The sequence below is a fragment of the Crocuta crocuta genome, unplaced genomic scaffold, assembly GCF_008692635.1.
Source record: "Crocuta crocuta isolate KB4526 unplaced genomic scaffold, BGI_CrCroc_1.0 scaffold464, whole genome shotgun sequence".
Lineage (NCBI taxonomy): Eukaryota > Metazoa > Chordata > Mammalia > Carnivora > Hyaenidae > Crocuta > Crocuta crocuta.
Window position 1 is genome coordinate 101,417 of NW_027528805.1, and position 22,261 is coordinate 123,677.

General features: G+C 34.9%; 1 protein-coding gene across 1 annotated transcript in view; it reads left to right on the plus strand.

Moving 5' to 3' along the window:
- Positions 1-22,261, plus strand: part of BRINP3 (BMP/retinoic acid inducible neural specific 3) — a gene marked incomplete at its 5' end in the record, with an annotated part of 215,162 nt that overhangs the window by 17,319 nt on the left and 175,582 nt on the right. Inside the window, one exon of the mRNA XM_077755789.1 lies at positions 7,505-7,695. Within this exon, the coding sequence (XP_077611915.1) occupies positions 7,505-7,695 (191 nt within the window). The remainder of the gene's footprint in view (positions 1-7,504; positions 7,696-22,261) is intronic.

The following is a 22,261-nucleotide window of genomic DNA, read 5'->3' on the forward strand; positions in this document are numbered from 1 at the left end:
TCCTCAATAACTGTATATATGAGAATGCAAATGGAGAAAATCCAAGGAAAATATAATAGTGCAAAAGTCTTTTTGAAATTTCATTTTTTAATGGATTTAACATAGATGATTTGAAAATCATGACAGAAGAGTACATTATTGTGAGGTCCACAGCATATCAAGTGTACCTAATCACTTCCTATGAACCAATCATAGGATAACATTAAGGTCATGATTGTTTTTTGTTATTGTTTTATTGTCTTCTGTTTTGCATTCTCCCTGAAAGTATCTTTCAATATGTGCTTTTGATGCCCATAAATGACCACAGTATTTTAGTTGTAAAAGACGCAGCTGCATGATTTCTGTGTGAAATAATCACATCTTTTTATATCCACAGTCATTAATCCTTTCACTTTGTAACGAACTCAGAATGTTGAATCATTTTCAGAATCACGTTTAGTTTTTACAAAGTGTGTGGATGCCCTTTGGTACTCATGTCATGCTTATGAGCTACAGCTGGCTTGAAAAATATGAATAAAAATGACATCTGAACATAAATTTTGGTTGATTGAATAATATCTCAGTCTTCAAATCTGAATATTATGTTATTTATCTAGAATAGCGTTGAACTTTTATAATCAAATACTTGAGAAAGAGTTACAATTAAAGTTCAGAATGTATTCTTCTTTTTTAAGATTGACCGTGAAAGTTTCAAAGAATATGAAGACCATAAACATCACCAAAACATGGTAGTAATATATAACTTAAAAAGACCAAATCTCTTAGAGGAAAAAAATAGGCTTATTTCCAATATAGATTGAGTAGCTTTATTAAAATGTCTTAGATATTAAACAATCCATCATTTATAACACTTAATATTTAGCATAAACTACTCAGGTTACATCACACAGTTGTTTGTTGCAACTAAGGATTTAAAACAAGGTATTCATGAAGAACAATGAGGGTAATTTAAACTGCCTCACATGCCTCCCTGCAGGGAGAGCTTCTGCATACATGGATTAATGTTCAACTGTAGACAAGAACTATGTGCAGTTTATGAATGGATTCCCTTTATCCAGTTGTTAGAAAGAATAACCAAACACTATCTTTAATAATCCCATATATCTTGATTATAAGATCCACTAGAAACCAATTTTGACTAAGTTCAGGTTCCTGTGGTGAAATTCAATATCTATGAAATACTAACTTATAAAAATTTAAAACCTTCTCATTTGCAGTTAGGACCTAATAAAAAAAGGAAAAGAGAGGAAACCAACATTTATCGTACACCTTAGATGTGTTCTGTCAGCATCTGTGGAGAAATTATATTGCTTAGCCTTTTCAAACAGGTAGAGTAGGCTATTGCCTGAGATGGGAAGGCTAAGAACATGTACAACTTTATCAAAGACCCACAGCCAGCAAGTTAGGGGCCTATGGGCTGTCAGGATTTACCTGATTCCATAACTCACATTTTTCTTTCTAACATTATATCATATTTCCTTCAGATTAATAACAACAAAGAACCAACTGTAAAACTAGTGATAAACGTGTATTAAGAATTATAATATTTTTTCTTTGATTTTGTATGTTCTCTATGATATATATTTATTCTCAGGATAGAAGGAGGAAAACACATTTACTTGTACCCTACAAGGAAATGTAGACTCTATGGAAAACAAAGAAAATATATTTTTTTTAAATCTCCAGTAGATAATGAATAGAAACTGCTGTTACTCATGATGATGATTATGGGCCACCCTTTCTCTATGTACATCTTTGATTGCTTGAACTTATATTAGAATCTGTTTTAACATTCATATTGTAACATAGGACTACTCTAAAATAGTAATCCTTAGCTTCTGTTATGTATCATTTTCTAAATTATGGGACACTTTAACATCTGCAAAATATTCTCTTTTTTTAAGTTTATTTATTTATTTATTTATTTATTTATTTATTTATTTAGAGTGTGTCCGTGCAAGCAGGAGAGGTGCAGAGAGAGAGGGAGAGAGAGGGAATCCCAAGCAGGCTCTGAGGTGCCAGGAACCTGACACCAGGCTCGAACCCACAAATCATGGGATCATGACCTGAGTCAAAATCAAGAATTGGATGGTCTAACCAACAGGGACATTCAGGCGCCTCTCTGCAAAATATTCATAAATCAAATCTTTGAATTTCCTTTTTAAAATAAGTTTATGCCACTCGTCTCTTTTTGTGTGAGATATCACTCACCTGAGCACCTATGAAGGAATTAATAAAATCCCTATTAAGGACTTTTCACCTGAAGAGTGAAGACATATAAAGGGATACAGTATTTAAAGGGCTCTTTTGAGAGGTATTTACTTTCTATATGTGGATATAGATTGTGGGGTCAGGGTTCATAGATTGTAAAAGAAGTAGGAAAATAGGCTTCTGTCAATCACAAATAAGACAAGACAAGAAAGCTAAAATTACTAGCAATGTGCAGATATGGAATGAGTTATTTTATTCTAAGTTTAAGAAATTGTAGTGAATGAAAGAAAATAGTACCATATCAACCATGTTTGAATTCTAACTGTAGTCTAGTCATATTCTAAACTCTTTACAGATATTATCTGTTTCATGCCTATAGCTCCTCTTTGTAGAAGGCATACTATACTCATGTTCCATGAGAGGAAATTGAGCCAAGTTATACAATTCAAGATCATTCAGTTACTAAATAGAAGTCAGTATTAAAACTCAAATCTGTTTGGCACTAGCAGTTGGCATACTTACATTGAAACTATAACAATTAATTCTATATTTTTCATCCTTCCAGTACCTCATAATTCAGTGAAAGAGTCCATTCAAGTGGTCTAATTATCTCCTCTGCTCAATGAGTTAGAGATTTTCAATTTATGTTGCACAGCTCCAGTCATAAGAAAAGTCACTATTATACAAAAAGAGAGAGTGAGGAGGCCTTTCCTCACGTACTTAAGTGGCTTTCTTGGATCTCCAGAAGGCAAAACCAATTTCTGATAAATCAACTGAACCAATATTTTGAATTTAATATATCATTGAATTGAAGAAAAATTTGATTTTAGTTTAAAGAATGCGCAGTTACACTTCTTTCTATCTACAAGAATCTGCAGAAAACATTGTAAATGCAAGGAGGCTAAACTTGGATATTTAGAGGTATTTTCTAAATAAAATCACCTGAGAACTGCCAAACCATCCACAATTTCATTTTTGTCATAATATTAAATTCATAAAACTTACTTATTATGAATAAATGTTTTAAATCATTTTTACTTCTTTTTTCGTTTCTCTTTTCTTTTTCTAATTTTTATTTATTTTTGAGAGAGAGAGAATGAGAGACAGAGAGCAGTAAAAGAAAGACACAGAGATTCCCAAGCAGGCTCCCACAGTGTCAGAGCAGAGCCCAATGCAGGGCAACCCACAAACCTGGAGATCATGACCTGAGCTGAAATCAAGAGTCAGATCCTTTACCAACTGAGTCTCTCAGGCACTGCTGTCACTTCTTTCTTGTGGCTGCACCGTATTCTACTTAATAGATGCAACATAGTTTATTCTTACAGCCTAAGTATCTGGGTTGCTACAAATATTTCAAATAAAGCCATAGTAAGAAGTTTTTGGCATATTTTAACCAGTGTTTTTTGGGATAGATTCTTAAAAGTAGTATTGCTGAGTCAGTCATTGCTAACTTGCCAAATTTCTCTCTAGTTACATCATTTTGTATTACCATCGGCAATATATCAGAGGGCCTGTTTCCTTCCAGTTTGCCAACAGCTTTGGCAAGGTTGTCAAACTTTTGGATTTTGGCAAATTCCATAATTGCAAAGTGATATATCAATATATTTTGAATTTACATTTCTTGTATATTTTATCCTATATCTCCGGTATTTTCTGCTTTATGAAAAGCATTGCCATTAAACAGCTTGGCAAGTTTTAGTCTTTAGTACTCACTATGCAGTGTTTTTCTTTTGCTCATTTATTAATTTTTGGCCTGAATTACAATATCTGATATCAAGATTGTTAACTTTACTTTCTTTTCATTTATATTGACCAAGATCTTTGTCATTTTTTTCTTTTTTTTTTTTAATTTTTTTTAATGTTTTATTTATTTCTAGGAGAGAGAGAGACAGCGTGAGCAGGGGAGGGTCAGAGAGAGAGGGAGTCACAGACTGAAACAGGCTCCAGGCTCTGAGCTGGCAGTCAGCACAGAGCCCGACGCGGGGCTCGAACCCACAAACCGCGAGATCATGACCTAAGCGAAAGTCGGACACTTAACCGACTAAGCCACCCAGGCGCCCCTGTCATTTTTGTTTTCAACCTTACTTAATAAGACATGTCTCTTGCTCTTTTAGTCTATTTGGGCTGCAATGAAACAGCACAGACTGGGTGACTTAAAAATGGCAGAAATGTATTGCTCACTGTTCTGGAATCTGGAAGTCCAAGATCAAAGCACGAGCGTAGTTAGGTTAGAGCCCTTTTTAGTATTGCATAGTCTTGTATTTTCACATGGTGGAAGGGGCAAGGGAACTTTCTTGTAACAAAGGAACTAATTCCATTGATGCAGACTCTGATCTAAACATTCCCCCAAAGCATCACTTCTTTTTTTTTTTTAATAGTTTATTGTCAAATTGGTTTCCACATAACACTCAGTGCTCATCCCCAAAGTGCCCTCCTCCATGCCCCTCCCCCCTCCCCCCCACATCCATCAGTCCTCAGTTTTTGTCAGCATTCAAGAGTCTCTCATGGTTTGCCTCTCTCCCTTTCCCCCACCATTTCCGCCCTTCTTCTCCCCCTTGTTCCTCAGTTAAGTTCCTCCTAATCCTCCTATACGTGCAAACATATGATATTTGTCCTTCTCTGCCTGACTTATTTCGCTCAGCATAACACCCTCAAGGTCCATCCATGTTGCTACACATGGCCAGATTTCATTGTTTCTCATTGCCATGTAGTATTCCATGGTATAGATAAACCACATCTTCTTGATCCATTCACCTGTTGATGGACACTTAGGCTCTTTCCATGTTTGAGCTATTGTGGAGAGCAAAGCACCACTTCTTAATACTGTTGTCTTTGGGGGTTAAGATTTCACATTTAAATTTTGCAGAAGCACACACATTCAGACCATAGCACTTGCATCTGTGGTACATCCTCACTATGAGTTCTCAGACTACCACAGAACTGTTCTTTCTACATTCATGTACAAGATGTCTGTTTTGGTATTCTCTCCCAACTTGGCACACAGGTGATTTTTTTTTTCTCAGATTCACTGGTCTTTCTGAGATAAGTTCACTCAAATTTCCACACTAGTTAATCCTCTTTTTCTGGGGAGAAGTAATTGTTGGAGATTTTTTATTTGCTTATTTAGTAATTTGCATATATTCCCTTTTCCAGATGTTCCCACCTGAAAGCTATTTATCAAGCACGTGACCTAATGCTGTTGATAACTTGACTCCCTCATTCATATTTCTGAGGGATTTTTTTTTCAGCTGCTGTAGTTAGGCTGCTTGATTTCCACCATGCCTGCTAGGATCCAAATACAAACTGAGAATGTAACCTTTTAGAAATAATATTTTTAACACTTTATTTCTGATATCAATGGACCTGATCTCTTGTGGATGAATATAAGCTGTTACTTAGAATTGAATCATCACTGAGGATACATAGCTTTAAAATTAATGTTATTTTATTTATTTGGTATTTTCTAAAACTGGGTAGTCACTTTGTAAGTGGGCATTGCACTCTCTAAACAGTGGGTTAATGAAAGAATGAGAGTAAGCATCAATTCTGACAATTATGTGCTAGATGAATATCCAAGAATATGAAAATCTGTAGATAACAAGTTCTTAAAGTTAAACTTAAATGACATTGATATTTTTGTCAACATTTGAACATTGAATATTGCAGCTTAATTATATTATACTTTAAATTTCACCTTTCAAAATCCACTGGCAATACCTGAATCTTCCATGGAGTTTAGTGATTTCTGTAGAGCTTAAAATACATAATATTTGTATATAATGCCACATATAAGAAACCTATTATTTAATACATATATTTATACAACTATATAAATATATAGTAAAATCTTCATTTGTGAACATCCTTCATTCTGGAAACATGCTTTCAATCCAAAGTACTTGTATTTCAAAGCAAATTTCCCCATAAGAAGTAATGGAAACTCAGATGATTCATTCCACAACCCAAGTTCGTATAAAAATAATAATATTGTAACATAATACAAAATAAGAAGAAAATACAAAATAAGGAAATATAAAGAAATTGATTTATAAGGAAAAATAAAGAAGTTAACCTGCACTTACCTTGGAAAACCTTCGTGGCTGGTGTGATGGAGACAAGAGATAGGAGGCTTATTGTGTAGAATGACTTTCCCGATCACTAATGGAATCACTGCTGACTATTGGCTCAATGTGATCTTTTTTTCGGTGGAGACCATTGTATATGCTTGCATGGATATTGACTACAGTACGGTATTAATAAACTCTTGTCATGTAATATACTTAATTTAAGTGACAATAAGGTAGCTGAGGAAAGGGTGTATATCTGCAGTCAGCCTTATCCTAAGCTCCCTCTTGTATGGAAAAGCAAAGGACTGTCCACAGGTGTTTTGAAGGAACAAAAAAATACATCAATGCCAGTTGTGGGCACCTTCCAATGTTCTGAAAAATCATTGATTTCTTCCAAACACTGTGATCTGAGATAAAGCATCATCCGAGTATGGGAGATTATCACCTACAGTCCCACAGCGAGCAAAGAAGTGAGTGACAGAGAGAGAGAACGATTGGCCCCATTGTGATCGTGTGATGTTCCGCATCATGTACTCCTCATACTCCAAGACATCATTCATTAAGTGAAAAATTATTATAAATGTTTGCTTGTTTTGCAGAACACTCACAGAACAAGTTGCTTGCAATCCAAAGTATGACTTTGTCTGTTTTCTTGGCATTTTAAAGGTATAATTAAAAACAGCTAGGGGAACCTGCTGCCTCAGTTGGTGAAACATGTGACTCTGATCTCGATATTACAAATTCGCACCCCACGTTGGGTATAAAGATTACTAAAAAATTAAAACCTTTAACAAGTGGCTAATGTTTAGTTATATGCTTGGTCATGTTTCCATTAGTCACGCTGATCTACAGTAAGCATATCTGAGTACATACAATTTTGTATCATGCACCTTACTTATGTTCATATTACATATTTTCCATTTTTAATTTGCTTTTGTGCCGTAGGGGTTTCAGGTAAGCTAAACTATATGAAAGTCAAAAAGTATCTAGAGAAATTGTTCCACAAAAGCTAGTTTTTTACAATGTACTAATAAGTATTTACAGCCTTCAATACCTCAAGTACCTTTCTAGGTACCATATGAATGACACAAAAGTAAAACTTGCCCTGTTATTGCTTATCACTCTTTTGTTTCATTGTGTCTGTGATCTACATTTCCTCACCTGCAGACAAATGAAGAGGTTATTTTAAGTGGAAATTTGAATAATTTTACATATTATTAATGCAGGAGAGGAGTCACTCACAATTTTTGTGGACAAGCGGAAGTTGAGCAAACGATCTGAAGGAAGTGATTCCAGCACCAATAGCTCGTTGGTCACTCTGGAGACGCTACATCAACTAGCCGCTTCCTATTTCATTGACAGGGACAGCACCCTTCGGAGACTTCACCACATTCAAATTGCATCCACTGCCATAAAGGTATGAATGACTTTACCCTAAAATGATGTCATACCATTATTATTTCTACCTCTAAAATGCATCTTATTATATTTGCATGGCTCACTGATCTAAAAAATTACATTATAAACAACAGTTTAACATATTCATTTGTCATAAATTTTGAAACGTATTTCAATGAAATGGTGTTTATCCCAGCGTAAATTTTTAACATGATACTTGGGTCAAGGTTTTTCATTCCCTAGTGTTAACTGAAATGCACTTGAACTATGTGTCTGGGTACACAGACTCCCTTATAATATGTATGTGGATAAAACCTTTTAAAATAACTTTAAATCATTTTGCAAATATTCACATTTTATAGTATGTACTTTAAAACATTCTGAGAAGGTGCTCAAAATGTTCAGTGACACAAAAGCCATCAAGCAGCTTGACGGAAGGAATATTTTCCCCCAATATTTTAAAAATACAATTAAGAAGTAAAAGTATTTGGATAGAAGTTTCTAGAAGTCAAGACATAGCACAATCTAGATTTAGTGTGTAAATTTCATGAGTTCACTAGAATCTTTTGCCTCTGAGTATACTAAGGTTGATTTTATCAAGATTGAGAGAAAATGAGAATAAGTCCCCTTTAATTTTATTTATTTTATTTTTAGAAAAATATTTAACGTTTATTTATTTTTGAGAGAAAGAGAATCAGAGCACAAGCAGGGGAGGGTCAAAGAGAGAGGAAGATACAGAATTAGAAGCAGGCTCCAAGCTCTGAGCCGTCTGGACAGAGTCCAATGCAGGCCCTGAACTCAAAATGTGAAATCATGACCTGAACCGAAGTTGGGCACTTAACCGACTCAGTCACCCAGGATCCCCAAGAGGTTCCTTTAATTAACAAAAAGAGATGGGGGTCCTGGGTGGCTCAATCAGTTAAGCATCTGACTTCGGCTCAGGTCATGATCTCAAATTCAGAGGGTTCGAGCCCTGTGTTAGGCTCTGTGCTAACGGCTCAGAGCCTGGAGCCTGCTTTGGATTCGGTCTCCATCTCTCTCTGCCCCTCCACCACTCATGTTCTTTCTTTCTGTCTCAATAATAATTAAAAAAATTAACATTAAAAATTTTTTTAAAAAGAGAGAAACACAGGGAGAGAGACACGGTTAGACAGATGGTAACTTCCAAAACATTAGATTTTTTGACACATTTCTATGACAGTTTTAAATCGACATGCTATTTATTGTGTTTGGTCAATGGCCACCACAAAACAAACAAAGCCATCACAATGTGATAGGGTGATCTTGGACTAAGTTAACAAGAACGTAATAAAATACAAAGAGCATTTCTTAGTGTTTCAGCTTTAAGATTTCATAATTAATGTAAAAATCAGTGATTAAGTATATCATTTTATTGTTTTATGATTTTAAAATTAATGTGTGTAGTTGTTTTATAAGTTAATTGAAAAGTCAGTACTTCACTATTTGGGGAATGCTATGGAAAATTCACACAATATATATTTATATATTGTGCAAGATATACAGGAGAGAATAAAATGTGATACAGAAATATCTTTATCTTAAGGGTTACATGAATAATACTACCTGTCTTCAATATTGCTAGTAGATGAAGTTGGGGAAAAGATATGGATGTATATTACACAATTATAATTAGTCTACTTCTGACTGTAGGACTTATGTTGGATAATCAAGTATATAAATAGTATTTATGGTATATAGATAAAAATGTGGCCAACATGAATGCAGATATTTTAGTTAATTTAAAAATACTCTAAGATAGGATATTGTTAAAGATATTTAGCTCGAGGTTGCTGAGGAGAAATAGACTTTCTCAGAAATCAATTTCAATGATATAAACAGTAACTTAAAGTGTATTTTCTAATAGAAGACATTGCTATTCTAAGTATGTTTATTATATGGCTATTGATTTTTTTTCTCAGCACCAAGTTGAATTTTACAATAGAGTTTTATACTTTGCTCAGTAAGAAATATACATTCACAGTTTGTGTCAAAACTTAACGAAGAGTCACTAGAGACTTGGAATAGGATGTAGGTCTGGAGAGGCTTGGTCACAGGAACAGGATCTTGGGGACAAAAGGCATTTCTTATCTGCAAGTAGTAAACTACCCAAGTGTGCATATCCTCCCATGAAGACAGAGCTAGAGGATCCTGGCCTGCCATCACAGGGGCTTGCTGCTTGGCTGGAATTTCATTTAATGAGACACCAGGGACCCCTAGCTGCTGGAGAAGCCCTGGACTGCATCAGGCAACAAGTCCAAATGGGAACTGACTGCTGTCAGTCTGTAGCTGCCACTGAAGGGGACAGTCTGTAGCTACCCCTCCTCACTAAAGACTATGCAGCTGATTGGTGCTTTGGCTCCCGCTCCACAGGTCTGGAGGGCATGGCTGTACCAGGCCTGATAAAAGGATGTATTCCCCATCGGCATGCGGGACAGTTCAGGGTGCTAGGGACTGGGGGAAAAAAGGGGAAAAAATACTTATGGATATTTGTATGTACTCCTGTTCTCTCACAAGCAAAGTGTGTGTGACAGAAACCAACATGTTTTAATGGTATAAATAGTGCCTGCAGGCCCTGTGCTTCAGCTCTGGTGATAGAACTGGGAATGCGAAGGCTTCACGAAGCTCATAATCTAGCTGGGTTGTAGAAAACTATTTTAAAGAAGTGACTATTTTTAAGTTAATTTATTTATTGAGAGAGAGACAGAGAGAGAGAGAGAGAGAGAGGAAGAGAGGGAATCCCAAACAGCCTCCGTGCTATCAGCTCAGAGCCTAAAGCAGGGTTCCATCTCACACGTTTGTGAGATCATGACCAGAACTGAAATCAAGAGTCAGTCTCTTAACTGTCTGAGCCACCCAGGAACCTTAAATAAGTAACTTTTTAAATAAGTCATTCCAGAGCAGCTCTGAGGAAGAGGAAGGAGTAACCTGGAATGTAGGAGAGTGAACAGCCTCACCTTTAGAGCTACAGGGAATGCTCATTATCCATTAACCATGGGACAGCCCTCCTGGGCACATAATGGACATATTTTAAGTGTGTATAAAGTAGCTGGGGATGGAAAGGAGAACTAGGCTTTAGATCATGGAGAGGAAGCAGAGATCAATATAAGGATGATACAGGGATGGATAGTAAAGAGAAATAAAAATATCCTGTGCTATAACTGAGGGTAAAAAGGAAATGAGGTATGTGCCATAGGCAACAGCATGGCTAAGAATATATAGTCACAGAATTACGCAGGGAGTGCAAGGGTGAGGTAGCTGGAAATGGGAAAGAGGGAGGACGATCAGACTTCCCAGGATTAAATTAGGTCTGGATGGAGTTCTCTTCCAAGGTAGTAGTAATTTTAAGTGACTGGTGATTTTCTGGTGCTGGGTCAGCTGCTGTCTGGGTTACTGTGAAAGCTCTAGGGAAAAGCTCTTGAGGATGTCTACAGGTTCCTGCCTTGCACTCAAAATTGTATGTACCTGTATATTTTTCTGGGAAGAGGATCCCTTATTTTCATTAGTTACCAAGTGTGTCCCTACACAGATAAAAGGTGTCCCTCCTCAATTATAAGATTATAATTGCTTAGATGTAAGTTAACAGGTAGGAAGGACTGGGATTGGGGATGGGATGAGGGGTGTAAGGGGAATCTAAAGGCATTCAACTACTGAAATTCTTCACGCTTGAATACATAGTTCAATGTAAAGTGCTTTTGTGGTATATTTGGATCAAGAGCTGAACTCCTTTACTAAATCCTTAAAGGCTTTATGTGTTGTTAAAAATTAGTTAAAATTTTCAACTAAGCATAGTGAGATCCACAATTTCCTTGATAAGGCAAAATGTCTTGTGTTTGAAGTGCCATGTAGTAGATGTTTAATTTCTTGAAAAAATGTATGAAGTTGTCTGTTGATTTACAGAATTTAGGAAACAGAGTACTGTTAAAAAATAACTTCAAGTAAGATCATTATCAGATAACAGCAAAAGTATAATTAAATCTGGAAAATCATGCCTGCTTTTATCATGCTAATTCTTGCAAAAACGCAAAAGAGTTGGACAAATGGTGTTAACTATGAGCCAGTTTCTAGAAAACGGGATAGAATAATTTGTTGTTTTTATCTCTTACAATTATAAATATAAATGTAGGCTGCAGTTCATTAATACATCTGGAAATTTAAAAAGAGGTTCAAACACCTATGTAGCTTAATTAACTGCCATATTATTCCAATTAACAGTATTTATATCAAGGACTATTTTCTATATTATTTTTAATTCAATAACATGTCAAATACAATTTCAAGAATTGGAAGAAGATCCAATTCAGTTGACTCAAGTTATCTAAAAGATCACACTGACCTCTTTTTTAGGATTATTATGAAATATTCTAATAAATTTAATATTATGTTACTGACAATGAAAATATATATTGGGAAAGTTTAATCTATCACCTGATGTGGTGTGTGCATTTTCCAAAACTTCCTTACTACTCTAAATTTTATTTTATGTTTTAAGGATTTTTTAAAGTTTCTTTATTTTTGAGAAAGAACATCATCAGGGGAGGAGCACATGGAGACGGAGCGAGAGAATCCCAAGCAGGCTCTGTGCTGTCAGCAGAGGTGATGTGGGGCTCGATCTTATGAATGTGAGTTTGTGACCTAAGACAAAATCAGGAGTCGGAACCTTAACTAAATGAGCCACCGAGGCATCCCAGTAGTCTAAATTTTAAAAATCAGGTTACACGCAGTGAGTAAAATTATTTTTTTATCAAACACTTAAAAATTTTAAAAGAACTAAATTATTAATAATTTCTTAAAATAGGTACTGATTAATGTTTGGTATTTCTGGCATTTTTCTTCTACAGAAAAAAAAAAACAGATTTAAAATATTTTTATTTTATTTTAAAGAACACGAGAAAAGTGTCAGTGGGGCAGAGGGAGAGAGAGAGAATTTTAAGCAGACCCCACACTCAGCCTGAAGGCCAACATGGGGCTTGATCCCACGACCCTTGGATAATGACCTGAGCTGAAATCAAGATCAGACACTCAACAGACTGAGCCATCCAGGAGTCCCTCAGATAGATTTTTAAAATTATAGTGCTTAGAAATGTTACCTAACAAATTTAGGAAAAAGCACAAATAATATGTTAAAATTACCTTAAAGGTCAACATGTCAAAAATGACAAATGAACTGTCATATGTGAACTTTGTTGTTCCGTATATGGACCATAGGCAGAGCTAATGTAGCATGACTTTTAAGCACCCCAGGATTTTCAGAATGGTAATGAGCATTAGCTTCAACTTCCAGCCGCCAGGTGCATCAGCCCTTAACAAGAGAGTCAGCTATCTTGTGAAGCCAAACATTGACTTTGCCTTTCTAGCTATGAAAGTCCTAGATGAAATCTTCTGATACAAAGCTATTTCATCTACATTGAAAATCTGATATTTAGTGTAGCAAAACTAAATCATTAATTATCTTAGTTAGATCTTCTGAATAACTTGATGTAGATTCTAAATCAACACTTGCTACTTTATCTTGTACTTATTATACAAATGACTTGTTTTCTTTTTTTTTAAGTTTATTTATTTTGAGAGAGAGAGAGAGAGAATGAGCCTGAGCAGAGTAGGGGTAACAAAGAAGGAGAGAGAGAGAATCCCAAGCAAGCTCTGCATTGTCAGGAGCAAGGTGTAGGACCCAAATGCATGAACCTGTGAGACCAAGACCTGAGCCGAAATCAAGAGTCGGATGCTTAACCAACTGAGCCACCCAGGTGCCCTCCGATGGCTCATTTTATTAAACCTCATGAACCAACCTCTGCTAACTTTAAAGGTACCTTCTGCAACTCCCTCAATTCTCTCAGCCTTCATAGATTTGCAGAGAGTTAGGGCCTTGCTCTGGATTATTCTTCGGCTTAAGGAAATGTTGTCACTGGTTTGACCTTCTATCCAGACCACTCAAACTTCTTCTATCAGCAGTAAGTCTCTTTTGCTTTTTTCACATTTATGTGTTTATTGGAGTAGCATTTTTTATTTCTTTCTAGAACTTTTCCTTTGCATTCTTAATTTAGCTGTTTGGTAAAAGTGGCCTGCATTTCAGTTTATCTTGCATTTTGACATGCCTTTCTCACTAAGCTTAATCATTTCTAGCTTTTGATTTTAAAGTGAGACATGAGCAACTCTTCTGTTTGCTTAAATGCTTGGAGGCCATTGCAGAGTTATTAATTGGCCTAATTACAATATTGTTTCAAGAAATAAGGAGGCGTGAGGACAGGAAGAGAGACAGGGAAATGGCCAGTTGGTGGAGCAGTCAGAACACACACATTTATCGATTAAGTTCATTGTCTTATATGAGTGCAGTTCGTGGTCCTCCCAAAACAATTAAAACAGTAACATCAAAGATCACTGGTCACAAATCACAATAATAAACATGATAGTAATAAAAATTTTTGAAATATTGTGAGAATTACCAGAATGTGGCACAGAGATAAAGTGAGAAAATGTTATTGGAAAAATGGCCCCCGATACACTTGCTCAGCACAAGGGTTGCACAAACCTTCAATTTGTAAAAACTGTGATATCGTGAAGCACATAAAATGAAGCACAATCAAATGAAATATCCCTGTAATTTTACCTAGATGGAGTTCTTCTCTGGACCCAACTAACAAATTATAAAAACAAGACCCACAATAATCATTGTTTTCAAGAACTGCTTACCAGAGCAAAGCTCAAGAATACTTAGGGGAATAAGGGAGCCTGGGGGACTCGGTGGGTTGAGTGTCTGACTTTGGCTCAAGTCACAATCTCACAGTTTGTGGGTTCAAGCCTTGCATTCATTTTGTGTTGACAATGGGAGTCTGCTTTGGATTCTCTCTCTCTGCCTGCCCCCCTCCACGTGCTCTGTCTCTCAAAATTTAACATTAAAAATTTTTAAAAAGAAGATTTATAGGAATATAAATAAATAAGTCCAAAATACAGCAAAGTAACATTCATAATGTTAATCAGTCAAAAGTTCCAGGCAGTGAAAAGCAGGAAAACACAAACAATAATAAAGAGAACATTCAGCCAAATAAAACTGCCTCTCAATGAACACAGACTTTAGAATTAGCAGATAAGAACATTAAAATATGTATTATAACTACATTATGTATTTCCTAAAATAAAAGTAGAAACATAAAGATATAAAAAAGACCCAAATGAAACATACTGAGATGATGAATATAATCTTTGACCTAAAAAATACACAGGATAAGATTAAACACCTGCAAAAAGGCACAAGCTAAAATTCGTGAAATTGAGACATAGATTGTAAGTATAGTAACTTTCTAAAATGAAACACAGAGAGAAAAAAAGAATGTGAGGAACAATGGACAGTGAGCTGTGGGACAATCTCACATAGCCATAAATATGTGTAATTAGAGTCTCACAGTAAGACAAGGGTGAAGGGGCATGTATTAGACATCTATTGCAATGTAACAATATTACAATGAATTTAGAGACTTAAAATAAAACACATTATCATCTCTTAGATTTTTGGGGGCGGAGAGGTATGGATTAGCTAGTTTCTCCAATCAAGGTGATCACCAGAGATAGTTTTTCACCTGACACTCAACTTGGGGAGCAGGTGTTTCCAAGCTTACATGGATGTTGGCACCATTCAGTTCCTGGCCAGTATGATGGTATCAGTTAATTGTTGGCTCTTGGTGGGAGGTGACATTCAATTATTGGCCACGTAACCTGTACCATATGGCAGCTCACAACAACTTAATTTATTTCCTCAGGTTCAGCAAGGAAGAGAGTCATTATAAAATATTACAATGTTACATAGCGTAATATGGACATATCTCATAATCACATACTTTCTATCATCTTTGCCATATTCTATGTTCAGAAACAAGTCACAATCCCCACCTATACTCTGGGGGAAAGGATTACAGAAGAATGTGCATACCCTGAGAAAGGCATCATGGGGGCTACCTTAGAATCTGTCTGCCTTAAACAAAATTAAAAATATATATATATTTGAAGAGTTAGTGGCCAATTTCCAAACTTGATCAGGATTTAAACCCCACAGATCCAAGAAACTCAAGAAACAGCAAATGTAAGAAACCTCAAGAAAATGACAAAGCACTTCATAATCTAATTGTGCAGAACCAATAATAAAGAGAATATCTTAATTTTCATTAGTTATTAAAGGAGACCTTGCACACATAAAATATCTCTACTCAGATATAAAGCTCACTAACCCTGTACGTCCTTAGATGTAAGTTAATGAGGTACGGAGATCAGGAAGGAATAAGAACACATCAGGTGCGTAGGGACAGCGCCAAGGATGACGACAAATTTCTTGGAAACAGTGCAAGTGGCAAACCAGTGGAGGTGAGATCTTTAAAATATTAAAAAATCCTGCTAACTTAGGTTTCATTTTTTAGTAAAAATGTTTCCAAACAAAGGAAAATGTATTTGCAGACGTATAAAATCTTTAGGAACTTCCCCAGCAGACTTGAGCTAAAGAAATGATGTAGGAAATCTTTCGGTCAGGAAGGAAGATGATGCCAGTTTGAAATATGGATCTATACAAAGGAATGAAGAAAAGTAGCAGGGCCACCAACATGGGTAATTCTGTCTTTTATTATTCTTTAACAAAATCACAATTAATGTGTTGTGAAGTTTATAATGTATACAGAAATAACAGCATGCCAGCAGCATCACAAAATCAAAAAGGAGAAATAGAAGAATTTCGTTTAAGGTCTTGTGTTATCAGTGAAATGGTATAATATAATTTGAAGGTAGTTGATAAGAATGTATACTATAAATCTTAAAGAAACCACTGAAATCACAAAATAGAGCTGATATGACAAAAAAACAACATAGTAGAATTATTTTAAATTAGTCCAAAAGAAGTCAGCAAAATAAGAAAAGGTGAGGGAAAAAAACAGATAAAAAAATAGAAAACAAATATCAAGTAGACAGACATAACTCTATTAATAAACATATAAAGCATAATAGCCTCAACTCTCCTTTTTTAAAAATTTTTTTACTATTTATTTTTGAGAAAGGGGGAGAGAGAGAGTGTAAGTGGTGGAAGGGCAGAGAGAGAGGGAGACACAGTATCTAAAGCAGGCTCCAGGCTCTGAGCTGTCAGCACAGAGCCTGAAGTGGGGCTCAAACTCACATACCCTGAGATCTTGATCTGAGCCAAAGTTGGATGCTCTACCTATTAAGCCACCCTGGTGCCCCTCAGTTCTCCTATTAAAAGGCACAGATCATCACATCATTTTTTTTAAAAAAAGGAAGATCCAACTATATGTTGTTACCTACAATAAAATCACTTGGAATTTTAAAATAGGTTAAAAGTAAAATGATGTGAATACTGGAGTGACTATTTTAATATAAGAAAAATGTGTCTTAGAAAAGAATATTACCAAGGAAAAAGTCATTTCATAATGATAAACTAGTCAATAATCCAGAGGAAATTATAATTCTAAACATTTATGAACCTAGTAGAAAAGCTTCAAAAGACATGAAACAAAAATTTATAGGAGAGAGAAAAATAATAAAGAAATCCATAATTATATTCAGAGATTTTAACAGCCTTCTCTCCATCTTTGACAGAACAAGGGGCTATAGATTTAAACAATACTATCAATCAAGCCTTGCAAAGTATATATTCATACTAGGCAGTCATCTGGAAAATACTCAAATATTTAAAAACAAATAACACTTTTTATATGTAATCCATGACTCAGAGAAGAAATCGAAAAGGGTGTGAGGGGCGCCTGGGTGGCTCAGGAGATTAAGTGTCCGACTTTTGATTTTGGTTTAGGTCATGGTCTCAGTCTGTGGGATGGAGCCCACGCTGTCAGCAGAGCCTGAGTGGCATTCTCTGTCTTTTTCTCTCTGCCCCTTGCCCCTCTTAAAATAAATAAAATTTAAAAAATAGGTAAGAAACAAAAAGGATATGAGGAATTGTTTTGAACTGAATAAAATTATAAAATACAACATATCAGAATCAATCATATATTGGTAAAGTACTACTTAGGAGGATATTTTCCAGAAAAAAAATATTTTTAATAAAAACAAAGTGATAAAATAATGACCAAAGATTCCTTCTTCAGAACTAAAGATAAAGATGAACAATTACACCCAAAGCAAATCAGAGGAGTGGAAAAAACAATCAAACTAGAAATCATTAAAATAGAAAACAAACACAATAGAGAAAAAAAATGAAGGCAAAAGGTGTTTTTGATATCAATAGAACTGTTTAACACTTAGCCAGAATTATCAAAAACAGAATAGTGAATGGATAAATTGCCAATATCAGAAATCAGAGAGGTAACCACATATCACTATAAATGACACAGATATAAATGTAAACAAGAATATATCATGAACAGCTTTGTGATTATAAACCTGAAAACTAGTGGACACATTTCTCGGAAGACACAAATTCTAAAGCTCACTCAAGAATAAATAATCTAGGGTGCCTGGGTAGCTCAGCTGATTAGGCATCTGATATCAGCTCAGGTCATGATCTCACGATAAATGGGTTCGGGCCCCGCATTGGCCTCTGTGCTGACAGCTCAGAGCCTGGAGCCTACCTCAACTTCTTTGTCTCCCTCTCTCTCAGCCTTTGTTTATGCTCTATCTTTATCCCCAAAATAAATAAACGTTAAAAATATTTTTAAAAAGAAGAAATAATTTGAATGGCCCTAAACTTATTAAGCAAATTGATGTTTAGTTAAAATCATTTTCTGCAAAGAGAACTTCTGGCCAAAGTGCTTTCACTATTGAATTCCAAAACACATTTTGAAGAAAAAATAATAACAATACACACATCCTCTTCCAGAATATTGAAGAGGGTTAAAAAATGCCCAAACCATTCTTTTAATTCAACATTACTCTGATGTCAAAAACAGACAAAGTTATTACAAGGAAATAAAACTACCAATATCTCTTATTGATATAGAGGTAAGTATTTTTAAAATGTAAGCAATTTGAACTCAACAACATATCAAAAGGATTGCACATCATGACTACCTTGGATTTGTCTTAGAAATTCAAGATGAGTAGCATTATAAAATCAAACAATGTAACTTTTCGCATCACCAGGTAAATACAGAGATGATAGATAGGTATAGATAGATAGATAGATAGATAGATAGATAGATAGATAGATAGACAGACAGACATATGATAGGTAGAATCTTCTCAAAAAATGCAGAAAAATTCTTTAGAAAAAATCTGACATAAGATTCTGATTTAAAGAAAAAGCAACTCTTAGAAAAATGGAAAGAGGAATTTCCTCAACTTGATAAAAAGCATATTTGAAAAAAACGTTACACAGCTAAGATGACACTCAATGGTGAAAAAGTAAATGCTTTCTCCTTACGTTCGGATACAAGACAAGGATTTCTGCTATCACTACTTTTATTGTAATAGAATAATACTAATATTCTGTTAGTAGTAGTACTAAACATGCCAGTAATAAATAATGTATTATAGGGTCCAGCCAGTATCATCAAGCAATAAAAAGAAATCAAACATTCAGATTTCTAAAGAATGTAAACTTTCTTTACTCACAGAATATATAAGTGACTGTAGAAAATCCAATGAAATCTTTTTGAAAGGTACAAGAAATAAAAAGAGAGTTTATCAGTTACAAGATACATGATTAATTTATTAAACAGAGTGTATTTCTATTTACTAGCAATTGACAATCAGATGTTGATTAAAATTGATAAAAGATTTAAGTCCTGTATACTAAAAACCAAAAAAAATTTACTTAAAACCTAATTATTGCTTATTTTAATATTTTCATTATTCTACTTTATATATATATACATATATATATACACACATACATATACATTTATGCATATATCCATCCCTCAAACTATCCTTTATCTTTACGTCTGTCTGTCATTCTCAATCATACTATTGTCTTCTGGTAGACATTTTTTTCCTGATGAGAAGTTAGCTATTATAATATTTTTCTTGAATGCAATGCATCACCTATTCTGGCAAATTTTAAGGTCTTCTTTTTATTTCGGACTTTCAGAAGATTGACTATAATATACGTTAGTGTGTTTTTTCCTATTTACCTTCTGGGACTTCTCCTCTGGGACTCTGATGCTAGAATGTTTGATATTGTTCTTACAATCTTGTACTGTTTCATGTTACTATTATTTTCTCTTTTTGCGTTTCAATTTGATTAAACTCTAATGACTTTTCTTGAGTTTATTCATGTTTTTTATTATTTGCTCAGCCTAATGTAAAGCCAATCAAAAAATTTTTGTGATATAATATTTTTCATACTTACCATTTATATTTGTTGATTTATTATAGTTTCTCTTTCTGAAATCCTCTATTTGTTTTTGTGTATTGTATTGTTTTCACATATTATTGTTATTTACCATTGTGTGTAAAAGAAAACCAGAACAACACAGAGACATTAAAGTAAATGTTATTTCCTGTGAAAATAAGTACACCCTTTCTTCTATTAGGCTTCTATTATCTGTGGCTGAGTCAAACTAATTTGAAATAGGGGTAGACCTGTGCTTTCTTGAAAATGTAACTTTATCTACTGACTTCTGGCTTAAAATAGTCTGAAGATAACATCAATTCTATCATTTAGAAAGACTTAGGATCTGGCCAAGAGTGAAATTCAGGTTACCATTTCCTTTTCAACCTTACTACCAGCTTTCTGAATCATGGGAAATCTCCTTTCGCTTTAAGACTTATCTACCAATCTCTTGGATACTACAGAATTATCTTTGCTTTCTAGTCTTGGCTTAGCTTTCTGTATATTGGAAGAATATATTCCTCCTTATTGTCTTGTCTCTAGTACTTAAAAGTTCAATGTCTGGTACTTGGTCAAAGGCTGGAATGCCTCATAGGCATCTTTACCAGATCTTCACATTTTGTGCCCTGTACTTGATGAAAGCCAAAAGTACCTTGGAGGATTTCTCTCAGTTCTGCTACTATGTTCAAACTTTGTGTTGCTGCAGCTTATCCTTGGGAAAAGCCTATATGCTTCAGAGAGAATTTCTCTCACCTCTGATACTTTGCATTGGGCCACCTGTGTACTACTCAGTGAAGGATCATGGCCAGGGGGACACTCACTTTGGAGCTTTCTGGTATTTTTATCTTATCACAGACACGGTCATTAAACTTACCCNCTTATCAGTTATAGATTTCTCCTCTTCCCTCTCTGTTTTATCTGCTGATCAGAGCAGCCTTGTGTCCCTTTCCTCTCGGAAAGAGCTAATCATTTCCTAGACTTCAATTCATTTATAGCATCCACTGCTCTCTTATAGTAAAACAAAAACTTTAAATTTGAGTTTATATGGTTTACTTTCACTGTTAGGGTAAAAATGATGGTCTTTTGTATTACTTAGCCTCTTTTCTCATGTAAGGCCATAGAGACTTCCTAGAGATCCTTAAAACACTTCAAATTTCTATTATATATGATGTTACCTTTCTAGCATTACTTCCTGGTGAAGTGCATGGGCTCCAGAGTTATACCTTTTTCCTCCTTAGAAACTTTAGAACCAAATAAGAAGTACTTGTACAAATCACCAAGCTTGAAGTTAAATTATAAGCTTTATATATTTCAAGTTATCATGTAAAAGAAGCAGTCACAATAGGCTTACAAACAATTCTTCCCCAATTAAACTTAAATAACTATCACTCCCGCTCAAGGCAGCACCTGCCCCCATCAGCATAACCCCCATCAGTATAATAGACAAGATTATACCTTCTCTATGGATCTACCCAAGTGATATTTCAGAAAGAGCAGAGTTGAGCATGCACAGTCCCATCCTTAGATATCACTAATCAAATGTGCTTTTCTCTCTGATGAAAGATACTGAATGTGGGAGAGAGATGGGCTATGAGAGAACATCGGGGTTATCCTAACAAAATCCTTGTCAAGGAAATATTAGGCAAAGTAAAATACAGGTTCTCCTCTAATAACTTGTGGGACATCTTCCTTAGATTGAATATAACCAGTGCCTCAAAGTTCTTAAAGTAATCCTCTCTATATAATGTGACCACTTTTCTTATGATTATACTGTCATCTAAATATATCTTGTAGTACATTATCTCCTCCATGAAAAACAATTATATAACATTTAAAAAAAATAATAAATGTTGATCATAATCACCCTGCCATCAACAGGAAAACAAGTCTGCTTTGATTTTGCTTTGTTTTGTGTTGTTTCAACATAGTTATCAATATTAGATCACTAAATTTATGCAAATCTTTGTTTGTCATTTAACCTTTATTTACAGATTGGAAGCGAAACTCAATAGTGTTGTGTCAGGGGTTGTGTCTTTCTAGTAGAATTCCGAACTGGTTTATTAGAAACAATGATCTGGAGCAAAGACTCTCACAAGCAATACTTTAAATCAATAAACTCTTGAACTCTATTTCTTCCCACATAAAAATTCAACTCATAGTTTCCAAAGGACTATAAAAGGAACAAATGTCAAGTGATACCACCAGGAAAGGGTTCTTCCATTTCACTGAGTCCATTATGGCTTCCCCCCATTCTTGCATAGTCTGGTCATTCTGGCAACTATCAACAGCA